General features: G+C 40.4%; 1 protein-coding gene across 1 annotated transcript in view; it reads left to right on the top strand.

The window, feature by feature from the left end:
- Nucleotides 1-6,371, top strand: part of SHLD1 (shieldin complex subunit 1) — a 69,701-nt gene extending 63,330 nt beyond the window's left edge. Inside the window, exon 3 of the mRNA XM_028524422.2 lies at nucleotides 3,834-6,371. Within this exon, the coding sequence (XP_028380223.1) occupies nucleotides 3,834-4,276 (443 nt within the window). The 3' untranslated portion in view covers nucleotides 4,277-6,371. The remainder of the gene's footprint in view (nucleotides 1-3,833) is intronic.
- The last annotated feature ends 6,775 nt before the right edge of the window (nucleotides 6,372-13,146 follow it).

The following is a 13,146-nucleotide window of genomic DNA, read 5'->3' as shown; positions in this document are numbered from 1 at the left end:
GACGAATGACTCAACCCATATTGTTATTGCTCTTTGGAAAGGGGAAGAGGGGGGATTCTTTGAAGATAAGTTGCAGTCTCATTTGCATGAAAAAATACAGGAGACAGGCTAGTTTTCTGGCTTCTTTTGGACACTGAATTTAGGACACCTAATTTCAAAAATTAAATATAGAAATGAAACTCAGCCTGGCTGGCGTAGCTCAGTGGATTGAGCGCGGGCTGGGAACCAAAGTGTCCCAGGTTCGATTCCCAGCCAGGGTACATTCCTGGGTTGCAGGCCATAACCCCCAGCAACTGCACATTGATCTCTCTCTCTCTCTCTCTCTCTCTCTCTCTCATTCCCTCCCTAAAAATAAATAAATAAAATATTAAAAAAAAAAAAGAAATGAAACTCAGATGGAAACTTAAAATCTGGCCTATCAGATTTATTGATTAGTTACTTAATAAGTGCATGCTATGCTACTTGGAATGTCTTATGTAAATGGTTGCCTTGGGTGGGCAAGTTCAGAAAATCTCCAACTTTCCCAGTGTTACTGCTGAGTGGCTCCCTTCTCTTTGCATTCTTTCCATGACCTGGCTCAGCCCCTGTCCTCTGGCCTGACCACCCCAAGACCCCGGCATGTGTGGGGAAGAAGGTGGGAGGGGACCCCTCATCCTGCCAGTGCAAGACCCCTTCTCTTCTCCCTTTGGCTCTCTAACAGCAGTGCCATTTGTTAGGCCTGAGCTAAGGCTTTTTGGTTTGTTTGTTTTAATAATATAGTAGGCCACCAAAGGAAGTTTTTAGGATTATTCCTGCAGAGGCTTGTTTTAATTTTTTTCTTGAAATGATTTCAAATTCATAGAAAACCTGCAAGTGTAATACAAGTAACTTCATTTTCATGAATTATTTGAGAGTAAGTTGTCAACCTGGTGCCCACCACCCATGATTTTCCTACAAGCAAGGACACCCGTCTACATAAGCCGGTTGCAACCATCAAAATCAGGACATTAACAGTGATGACATTACTGCCATCTAATCCCCAGCCCCCATTCAAGTGGCCCCCAAAACGTTCTTTATAGCAAGAGATGCAGTTGAAAATCATGTGTTGCATTTAGTTGTCATGTCTTTAATCTAGCTCAGTCATGAACAGTTGCTCAGTGTTTCCTTGGTTTTCATGACCTTGGCACATGTGAAAAGTATAAGCCATTTTATAGAATGTCCCTCAGTTTGGTTTTGTCTGACACTTTCTCGTAGGTGGGTTCAATCCTTAGCAGGACTATTAGAGAAGAGATGCTGGGTCTTCCTGTTGCGTCTGGTCAGGTGGCACCTGATTTTGTTCTATCCCATTGTGGTGGTGCTCACCTAGATCACGTGATTGAGGTATATTTGCCAGGCTTCTCCACTATCAACATTTACTCTTTTTCCCCTTTATAACTAATCAGTATTTTATGGGGAAGTACTCTGAGACCTGTAAATATCCTGTTCTTCATTGAGCTGCTTTGATAAACGGGTTCTGATCTGTTGCTCTTGTTATTTATTTTGATGCTGAAGTTGTTCCAGATTTGGCTAGGAGAATCCCTTTTGAGCTAGCCTCTAACCCTCTCCCCCGACGTGCTGCCATCATTCTGTGAGCATTCTACATCAGTAAGATGTTCCAGGCTCATCTTGCACTTTTCTGTCCCAGCCTTCAAGGTGGGAGAAGTGCTTTGCTGTTGGGCTAATTGTGTGCTGAGTCCATGAACGCTTGTCCGTGTGTTCATCTGCGTGCATCTCACAGAACATGTGTCCACATTCTTTCTGGATGCTCTAATGATTTGAATCATTTACTTTCCTGTTTCCTATATGACCATAGAAATTCTAGAAGAGAGATCATTTGTAGATGAAAAAACAAAAGCTCAGAAAGGCGGTCTGGCTCATTCAAGGAGACTTCTCTAGCTTGTAGCAAAGCTAGAGTCAAACTCCCAATTTCAGCTCCTCTCTAAAACTCCAACCACTGAATCACACAACTTTCTTCATTATTAGCAAGTACAGATGCTTTTATTGTAACTATTGATTATGTTAGCAGGGGGGTATAGAATTAAAGCTAGTAATTAATTGCAGCTTATATAATAGCAAAACAAAGAAAATATACTATTTTTGATTTAAAATATAACAGATTAAAGTCTAAAACTGGTGGCTATATAAGGAATTTAGCAACTGTATAAATTATTTATGTAAAATCTTTTCTAGAACACAATGATAAGGAAGCTCTTTGTTTCAAAGAATTAAGAGATTCCTATGTTAAGAATTAGAGTGCCCAGAGAGGTACAGAAAGATCAAGAACTAGGATTTGGCCCTGGCTGATGTGGTTCAGTGGTTGAGTGCTAACCTGCAAATCAAAGGGTTGCTGGTTTGATTCCCAGTCTGAGGCACATGCCTGGGTTACTGGCCAGGTTCCCCATAGGGGGTGCAGTAGAGGCAACCACACACTGGTGTTTCTCTTCCTCTCTTTCTCTCTCCCTTTCCTTCTCTAAAAAATAAAATAAATAAAATCTTAAAAAAAAATCTAGGAGTTTGCTCCAATTCTGGTCTCTTACTGTGTATTATTAAATCACTTAGTTTATTTGTTACCCTTCCTTTAAAAAACACAAAGGTGGTGATTTTAATGTAGAAACGAAGAGTCTATAGGATTATTGCAGGGAGCAGAGAAAGAAATGTCTGAACTGTGTAAATGCCCAGAACTTTCTGCATTAGGGGTCTCTGCTATGTTTGTACAATAGATCCCTTTGGCATCTGGTGAAGCATATCAACCCTTTCACAGAATAAAGTTTTTAGCTATATAAAGTAAAATATCTAGAATTACCAAGGAAAAAATTGAAGTGTAGTTATTAAAATACTTTAAGAACAAATACATGATAATGAATGTATGTTTTTTTAAACTAACACTTAAATAATAAGATCTAGTGTCAGGACTAATAACTTCAGTAATTTCATTATTGTCTTAGTCCACTTGGGCTGCCATAACAGAAAACCATAAACTGGATGGCTTAAACAAAAGAAGTTTATTTTCTCACAATACTGGAGGCTGGAAGTCCAAGATCAGGCTGCCAGGATGGTCAAGCTCTGGTGAGGACTGTCTTCCTGGTTTGCAGAAGGCTGCCTTGCTGTGTCCTCACATGGCCTTTCCTGGTACCTGCATATGGAGAGAGAGAGAGAGAGAGAGAGAGAGAGAGAGAGAGAGAGAGAGAGAGAGAGAGAGCGAGAACTTCCTCTCCTTATAAGGCTGTTTATCTTTTCAGATCGAGGCCCCACCTTTATTACCTCATTTAACCTTAGTAACTTCCTAAAAGCCCCATATCCTTTAAGGATTAGGGCTTTCACATGAATTTTGGAGAGACACAATTCAGTCCATAGCATAGTGATGGGCATAAATGATATTTCAAAACACCTTCAATAAACTATAATGTGATATGAAAATAGCTGTGATCTATTGCTGAGAAAGTCACAGGTATTGCTGCTAATGGGTTTATTGCCACATTCATCATAGGAGGAAATGCTTGATTTTAGGTAGAGGTTAGTAAAAATAAAGATATAAAATTTTCCCCATCCAAGTTCACAGCCACCCTGAACTTTTTTACAAGGACCCTAGGTTAAGAACCCTTGAAACATGCAAGTAAGATGTTCGTGTTTTGGGTGAACAAGTAACATAACCCCAGGATGGTGGGAACGGATTCTGAAATCATCTGATTCTGCCCATTGCCTATTACCCAAGAGCAGTAATTGTGTTGAGTTAAAAAGAGACATTATCTGCTCTTGGCTGGCTTTCTGGTATTTCTGAATATGCGTTTGATTGTTGGGATATGTTTGTTTTGCAGACACCAGTAACCTAAATACTATCCAAAATGATTCTTGGACCTCTGAGGACTTCTGGCTTGACCCTTCTGCGAAAGGCCAGCCAGAGACCAACACAGATGATGATGAGCTTCGGAAATCTCTGGATAGATTCTATGAAATGTTTGGCCATCCACAGCCAGCCTCTGGAAATCCACTCTCTGCATCTGTCTGCCAGTGCCTGTCTCAGAAAATCAATGAACTGAAGGGCCAGGAGAACCAAAAGTATGCCCTCCGCAGTTTTCAAATGGCCCAGGTCATTCTCAACCGGGATGGCTGCTCAGTGTTACAGAGGCATTCCAGGGATGCCCGCTTCTACCCACTGGAAGAAGAAAGTGTGTCACTGGAGGGTGAAAAGCCAACCCCAGGACTTTCCAAAGATATTATTCAATTCCTCTTGCAGCAGAATGTGATGAAAGACCTATAACTGGTGCCTGGTGGCAAGAGCAGGCCGTGTGGCTATGGGGGCAGCCCTGTGGCAATGCTGTTAGTGTACCACCCACATCCCCTCAGGTCTCTCTGGCCCAGTTCTGTGTGGCCAGCCCTGGCCGAGTGCTCTGCAGTCAACATCTGGCATCTGGGACCACATACTGGAGGCTGTTCAGCCCATAGAAAGAGCCATCAGTGTCTGGAAATTTTATAGCCCCTGTGGCCACACCCCCACCTATCATTCCCCTTGGCCAGAGGCCAATGACTGGTCTGGGAGTCCAAAAGCCCGACTTCCTTGTCTCAAGGAAGGAAATGCTCTGAGGCGTTACTGACTTTCCAGAGCTTTGCCCTGAATTAGGCTGTCCTCCCACTTCCTAGGAGCTTTTTCTTAATAAATCTCTTGTATCTGAATTCTTGACTTGGAGTCTACCTTGAGGAGAACCCCACATAAGAGAACAGGCTTCCATCAGATGAATTTTTTGAAGGGAATAAGCTCTGTGCTCCATCAAGTGCAAGAATTATACCACGTTGTAAAACTGCAGCCATGTGATAGTATGTCCCAGAATAATACAAAGATTTAAATGTGTTTCCAAAACAGTGCATCACATCTTAGTCATATCCTTGCCTCTCCAAATCCAGAAGTGCCTATTTTATAAGACTAACTGGAAGTAGAAGGAAATTTAGACCTTCTAAAGTAACAGCTAAAATTCACAGATTAAAGAGAGAAAAGAAAGTCTCTTGTCTCTACCCATTAAAGCAGCATAAACTCAATTATGGTAGGTTAGGTGGAGTTTCAGGTGTACAAGATAGTGATTAGACATGTATGTACGTTCTGAAGTGATCCCCCAATAAGTTTGGAACCCATCTGACATCAGACAATATTACTGACTATATTCCCTATGGCTGTAGTTTGCCGGTGCAGGCTTGTGATGGCAGACGCTCTGCTCCCCAGCCGTGTCCTGAATGCCCACTGGAGACTCAGTTAGTAGATGACGTCACCTGGCACCACACTCCCTGAAACTGTCTTTGGAAGCCTCATACTAATCCCTACCTTGACAATTCCCCAAGCAAACTGCATTGACAGAAAAGGGTTATATCCCTTGTTTTGCGGGGAACAAGAGAAAGAAGCTGGCAACATGGGGCAACTGATTTGGAGAAACTTTAGGTGAAATCTAATTGGCATAAGACCCCCTAAGCTTTCCAGAAACTGGATTATGCAAGTAGATCAGTCTAAACTGGTACGTACAGAGTGAATGTGCCCTCACAGACAGGACTCTTGGGGACTCTTGGATGGAGAGAGAAGGCTTTTAAAGGTCAGGAATTACATACTAAGGCTTCCAATTCTGGGAAGAGCAGTCGTAAGAAACAGTTCCACATTGAAGTGCAGAGGCACCACTGGAAAGGGACCTAAATAGTAGGAAACAGGAAATGAATAGGCCTCTGAGAGATACTTGAGAAACAAACCTCCAGATTTCCCTCTGACCAGCAATCTTTCTCCATGGGCCTCGCCTGTTCAACCGGCCTCCAAATAGTCGTGAAACCAGTGGAGCTTATAATTGAAAATCAACAGATTGAATTTTAATGTCACTAGTTTTATTGGTTTTTAATGTGAAGCAAATTAATAGATGCCCTTGAAGAATGCTGTAGTTCTTAGTATTATGCAGTCACTAAAATATTGGATATTAGTTTCCATGGCTACCAACAGAAAGAAACTAGATTATTATATACTGTTTTTAAAGGACAAAAAATACAAGCTATTTAAATCTCCATGCCCGGAAGCAGCAGCTTCTATTTGGCAGTGATATTTTAGTATCAATAATTTTGTAAACTTTATTAACATCAGTGCTGTGGGCTCTGAGCCGGTGGTTAGGCTCTGAAAGCAGAGAATTTCCAAGCCTAACAGCCAGAATTACCTGATGGTAAAAAAAAAGAGTGTGGCATGTTCTTTTTTGTATCTGAGTAAGTGCCTGTGACAGGTCGGTACAAGACATTTGATTCCCTGCAGTCTCGTGCCTTAATCAGATATTCCTGGGATCAGGATGGCATTTTCCATTTATCTCTGTTTACCTTTAATAAAGACTAAGGGGTAAGGATACTGAGGCTCTGGCCTTTGGCATTATTGTGTAATTCTGCCCTACAGATCACCTCACTGATATTTTATCATCCTGTGAAGGTTCTACTGGCCTATAATACCACCTGTGGCCCAATCAGAGGTCTTGGGAGGATGGATTTGCTTGCAATAACATCAGAACTCCAGAGAAGAGAACCGCTACCATGTTTTAAGTTTGTATAACTACTATTCACTTAATTAGTCCACTTTTTTGCATGACCTATGTAAGGGCACATGTAATACATCCTATTAGCACAAAACAATACCGTGATACTTTGAAAACTTTAAAGCTTACGTTGAAAACTTTTTAGTGGATTGTAATAATCATGCAGATAAGTGTTTATAAGTAAACATCTTGATGATTTTCACAAAGCGAACCCACCTGTACAAGCAACAGATATGAGCAGCCAGCCTGGGCAGCCCCCTTCTGAGTGGAGATTTTCATCTGGAAACCTGATGAGACTGGTTTGCTCAGACTAATTTTTCTCAGACTGCTGGTTGTACACAAAATAATTTATATGGGCAAACAATGTTTATTTTCATTGTTGTGTCTTCAGTTTAATATATCAGAAAAATACACTATGTCTTCATAGGATAAACGTAATATACAAGGTCTGTCTGGAAAAAATCCAGCCATTATTAATATGACATGAATGGTTTGTGCAACATGGATAGTATCCTGGCTCCCAAGGAGGGTGGACTGGAATGCCCACATTGTTCATGTGCATTCATGAACAATGATGACTTCACTGTAGTAGTCAATGGGGGCAGTTGATGCCACTGAGTGAGCATGTGTACTGTGTGGCTATCACATTCAAAGTGACTGAGTGAATAGAGCAATGAATCTGCATCAAATTTTGTGTTAAGCTTTAACATTCCTCCACAGAAACTATTTGGATGATTCCGAAGGCCACAGCTATGGGCAGCTGGTGATTGGTAGCTTCATCACAACAACATGCCTGCTCATGCAGCACTCCTTGTGCAGAGTGTTTTGGTGAAACATTACATTGCATAGGTGACTCATCCCAGACTTGGTGCCCTGTGACTTGTGGCTTTTCCCAAAACTACAATCACCTTTGAAAGGGAAGAGATTTCAGACTGTTGATGGGATTAGGAATATACAATGGGGCAGCCGATGGCAATTGGGAAAACTGTGTGAGGTCCCAAGGTGCCTGCTTTGAAGGGCACTGAAGCATCATTGTCCTATGTATAATGTTTCCTGTATCTTGTATCTTCTTCAATAAATGTCTCTATTTTTCATGTCACATGGCTGGATACCTTCTGGACAGGTGTCTTAGATTTTTATCAAGTGTTCTTCATGTTTGAAAATGTTCACAAATGTTGAAGAATTAATTACACATCTATGCAGGATATGTTTTAAGTGCATTAAATATCTACCCATATACATTTATAAGTTGGAGTTTTAAATTACCACAGACTTTCCTAACATAATCTCTTTTATTAATAGAAAACATACTTGAATATGAAAGATAACTTTATTGGCTCTTAAGTGGTAGAATTAATTAAACAACAGATCATTAATGAATACTTACAAATTGCTCTGGATGATATTTATATGAGTACAAATAAGACCTATATACCCACCACTTAGATTTTATCATTAACACTACTTGTTTTTCTCTTGTCTATCCATCTACCCACCAATCAATCAATCTTATCTGTTAATGTATTTCAAAGCAAGTCCCATGTATATTTTTAACTGATTTTCTGGGCATTGTTGAACTTGTATGGTGAGTCATGAGTGGTGTAGTGTTAGTTGTGTGCTGGCATTGGTCCATAAGTGATTGGAAGTTAAATAAGGGTCCTTTGCTTCTGATAAGTTAATAAGCAGTGCTTTCGCACACACAGAGAACGAAGCATGGGGGCAGAATGATGAAAAAGAATGGTAGAAAGCTGATGGCTGTTGAAGCTGGGTGATGGGCAGATATCACAATTCTCTACTTTTATGAAAGTTTTAAAATATACATCCTGAGAAAGAGAAAGAAATTGGAAATCTATTTGAAAAAATAATGAAAGAAAACTTCCCTGATTTGGTGAAGGAAATAGACATGCAAGTCCAGGAAGCACAGACAGTCCCAAATTAGATGAATGCAAATAGGCTCACTCCATGACACATCATAATTTAAATGCCAAAGGTAAAAGACAAAGAGAGAATCTTAAAAGCAGAAACAGAAAAGCAGTTAGTTACCTACAGGGGAGTCTCCATAAGACTGTCAGCTGATTTCTCAAAAGAAACTTTGCAGGCCAGAAGGCACTGGCAAGAAATATTAGAAGTCATGAAAAGCAGGGACCTACAGCCAAGATTGCTCTACCCAGCAAAGCTATCATTTAGAATCAAAGGTCAGGTGAACAGCTTCCCAGACAAGAAAAAAACTAAAGGAGTTCATCACCAAACCATTATTAAATAAAATGTTAAAGGGACTTATTTAAGAAAAAGATAAAAACTATGAGCATTAAAATGTCAGTAAATATGTATCTATCAACAGCTGAAGCTAAAGAACAAACTAAACAAATAAGAACAGAGACAATCATGGATATGGAGAGCATTTTGATGGTTGCCAGATGGGAAGGGGTTGTGGGGGAATGGGTGAAGAGGTGAGGGGATTAAGAAGTACAGATAGGGAGTTACAAAATATCCATGGGAATGTAAAGTACAGTATAGGAAAGGGAGTAGCCAAAGAACTTAGATGCATGACCCATGGATACGAACAATGGTGTGGGGATTGCCTGAGGGAGTAGGGGGGGCAAAGGGAGAAAAATTGGGACAACTGTAATAGCATAATTGATAAGATATACTTTAAAAATGTATTAACCAAAAAAAGTACATCTTTTGGTTTATCAAGTTTAAAAAAGCCCTCAGCCTGTCAATGGAGATATTTTAAGCACATACCTTTTCAATGCATATATTTATATATGAACATACAGTATATATATATATAGATATATATATCTATATATATATATCTGTGTTTTTCAAATATAATATAGAAATGACACACAGAAACATAGTTCACATGGGGATTTTATGTAATGGTTCAAGTAAAACTATTTTACAGAAGAAGGCTTAGGTAAACAAACAAAGTAATTTGCTGTATCATGAGCTTGGTGAGCTTTTATTATGTAATAAATTCTGATTATATAATAAACTCCTTGAGGCCAAGGATCCTGTGAGATACCACTTCCGTGTCTCCAGAGCACTTAATCCATGGTACTGCAGAGTAAATGGCGCTTAATAAACACTGGCTGATAGGCTAAACTCAGGAAATGAACTGTGATGAACAGTAGTTTAATTCTCCATGCAGTAATGCCACACAGCTCAGTCGATTGGAAAATCAGTTTCCTGAATCTGCCCTTATGGAGGTTTGCACAGAATGTTTGAGCCTGAGGCAGACTTGGAGCTTTGCTAATGTCCTCATTTTGTAGGAGGAAATGAGGCCCAGAGGAATTATATGAGCCTCACTGAACATCCCACTTGTTAACGGCAGTGTTGTCTCTGACACCTGCAGCTGGACTCTTCCTTTTGCCATAATGTTCCTCAGAAGGTACAAACCCACCTCCACACCCATCTCTTGTTCCTTGTTTAAAATTTATGGTTTCAGGTAGAGAAAAGAGAAAACTTGTCAAGCTGGCTCCTCCAGGAGGCTGAACAGGAGACATGGCTGCAGAACAAGTTCATGATCTGTATTTACCCAGTAGTGTTCTGTGCCTAGCCTGGGTAAGATAAGCTCTCTGATCTTCAAGAACTTTCCATCTATTGTGGGAAGACAGATGGACACATGTTAATAGTTAGAGGATGGTCCTGTGTAGGGTTAAAGCATAAATGAGTAGTTGGGTAGAACCATGGGTGCTGGAGAAAGGATGGGATGTTTTGGAGGCCATAGAGCTGGATATAAAGTGTGTGGACTGAGGGATGGTGGAACAGCCAGGTTAGAATAGCATGACTGGGTTTGTGCTTCACCCTGTGGGTGTTAAGTTTAGGAGATTTCTGTGGAGGATGGGATGAAATCCAGTACTGACTGGATTTAGGAAGACAATATGGTAGTAATAGTGTGTGAGAGAGGCTGGCAGCAGGGAGAACCCCGAAGAGGGCTTTCAGGAGATGAAACATTGGAGCAGGTGATGGCAGTGGAAAGGGAAAGAAAAATGCAGATGGAAGAATGGTTTGCCCAGAGCAATGCTTCTCAAAAAGCAACGAGAGAATAAGGTCAGTGGGTTGCAAAGTCAGCCACACCTGACTGGTCCACAAGCTTCTGGGACGGAAATAATCATTTCTCCTAAAGGGGCTCTCATTCAGATCATCATACATGTTCTTCCTCTGCATGTAAACTTGCTCGTGAACATGGAGTTCTTTGACACATAGGGAAAGTGATGTTCCCCTGGAGAAGAAAGGAGAGGGAGACAGCCATTGCAAAGTGACCTGAGAGAATGAGAATAGAGAGGAAAAGATGATAAAAACAGCAGTAGTGTCCTCTGCAACCTTTATAGCCTTATTTGTTACATTTAGATCTTTAATCCATCTGGAATCCATTTTTGTGCATAGTGTGAGGTGGGGAATCTCACCATTTATTATTTAGGAATTAAACCTTTATGATTATTTTTAAAATATTACCCTTAACACATACTCAATTTCCCTGAATATCTTATTCTCTTGCTTAAAATCCAGAAAACATTTCCCATTGTCTTTAGAATAAAATTCAATTCCTCATCCTGGCTTAAAAGGCCCTAGCCTGCTTCTGAAACTCATCTACTACTTTGCCTTGTGCATACTGTGCTCCAAACATAGGACTTCCTTCTGTCCAGTCAGTTCGAGCTCACTTCAGGCTGAGTTTCGCACTAATTTTACTCATGCCCATGCCTCTTCTGGATGCTCCAGCCTTTCTTTGCACAGCAGCTTCTTGTGACTCCTGCAGCTCTCAGCTCAAATGCCACTTCTTCAGTCTTTCTCAGACCACCCAATCTAAAGTACCACCCAACTCACCACCACACCATCCTTTGCAATCCCCGAGCATCTAGAGTTTATTTTGATATCAGGAGTGAGAGGAGCTTGTTTTATTCTTCTCCCCCAGTGTGGGGAGCCAGTTACCCTAAGACCATTTGCTAAATACTTCACATTTTCATTATGCATTAGAAATGCTATCTTCATCATATACTTAGTGTCCATGTGCATTCATGTCTATTTGTGAACTGAACTCTTTTTCTTTGATTTGTCTATTTCTTTTCTATTGCTGATTTAATTACTATAAAGTTAAAATATTTTCATATTTGATAAGACTATACCCTTCTATTTAATTTTCTGGCCATTTATGTATGTTTTGCTTCTTAAAAAGATTTGCAGTATGGCTGCAAGGTAAACAGAGGAAAAAAATAGATGTGGGTTCACCTGATGGGAGTTTCTTGCAGTATTGGAGAGAGATGGTGGAAGAGTACAAGGTAAAATAGCTTATGTATCCCATTGTATCCCAAATTCCAGTCATTTCCCAGTATACCAATTTTATAACTTTTGACATAGCTATATGTCACCTGAACTATTATTATTTTTTTATAAAAATGTATTGATTTTAGAGAGAGATAAAGGGAGAGAGGGGGAAGAGAGAGTGATTTATGTTCCACTTATTGATGCATTCATTGGTTGATTCCCTTAGGTGTCCTTACCAGGGATCAAACCCACAACCTGGAACCCGGCCAGGCCTAATATAACTTTTTCAATAATTAAATTCACTTTTATGAGGTCTGTCCAGAAAAAGTCTAACCATTGTTAATATAGCAAGAACAGTGTGCATGACATCGATGTAACATGGCAGCCAAGGAGAGTGGACTGGAATGCGCATGCATGAGCAATGATGATTTCACTGTATTAGTCAGTGAGGGCAGCAGACAATGTTGAGTGAGCACATGTACTGTGTGGCTGTCACATTCAAAACAAGAAAGAAGAGCAACAAATCTGCATCAAGTTTTGTGTTAAGCTTGAACATTCCTCCACAGAAATTATTCAGATGCTTCAGAAGGCTGAAGCTATTGGCAACTGTTGACTGGCAGCCTCATCAGAATTCTTATGGCTGGAGGAGAGGAGAATTAAAATTAAATTTTAATTTTAGATTAAATGGACCACCCAATTCCAGTGTGTGTGTATAGGTTCCCCCCACCACCAAGAAATTCTTGGACACCAGCTGGGTATCCTACAATTCAACTCAATTCTAACACTATCTACCTGGAGAGAGCATTAGATTCTACAGGTTGAAGACTCAGAGCATATGACTGCCCTCCACTTCAGAAGTCAATCCTAAATTCAGGTTGTTACCTTGTGCTCCAGACTGACTGGCTGTAAATCAGAGGTCCCCCCAACCCCTTCATGGGTTTGATTGATTTGCTGGAGTGACTCAGAGAAATCAGGAAACCAGTTTATTCACTAGATTACCAATTTATTATAAAGGATATGAATCAACAGCAGATGAAGATACATAGTATGAAAGGCTAAGCAAAGAAGTTTCTATCTTCTTGGAGCTTGCAATGCAGCACAGTGGCATATGGAAGCATTCTGGCTCACCAACCTGGAAGTTTCCCAAATCCCCTCCTTTTGGGGTTTTATGGGGATTCATTATACAAGTGCAATTGATTAAATGATTGGCTATTAGTGACTTATTCAACCTCCAGCCCCTCTCCCCTTCCTGGGGGAGGTCAGAGCACTAGGACTGAAAGTTCTAGCCCTCCAATCACACAGTTGGATTTCTTGGCAACCA

The sequence above is a fragment of the Phyllostomus discolor genome, chromosome 9 (genome assembly GCF_004126475.2).
Source record: "Phyllostomus discolor isolate MPI-MPIP mPhyDis1 chromosome 9, mPhyDis1.pri.v3, whole genome shotgun sequence".
Classification (NCBI taxonomy): Eukaryota; Metazoa; Chordata; class Mammalia; order Chiroptera; family Phyllostomidae; genus Phyllostomus; species Phyllostomus discolor.
The sequence above is the reverse complement of the archived record's forward strand: the minus strand, read 5'-3'. Positions and strand labels throughout refer to the sequence as shown.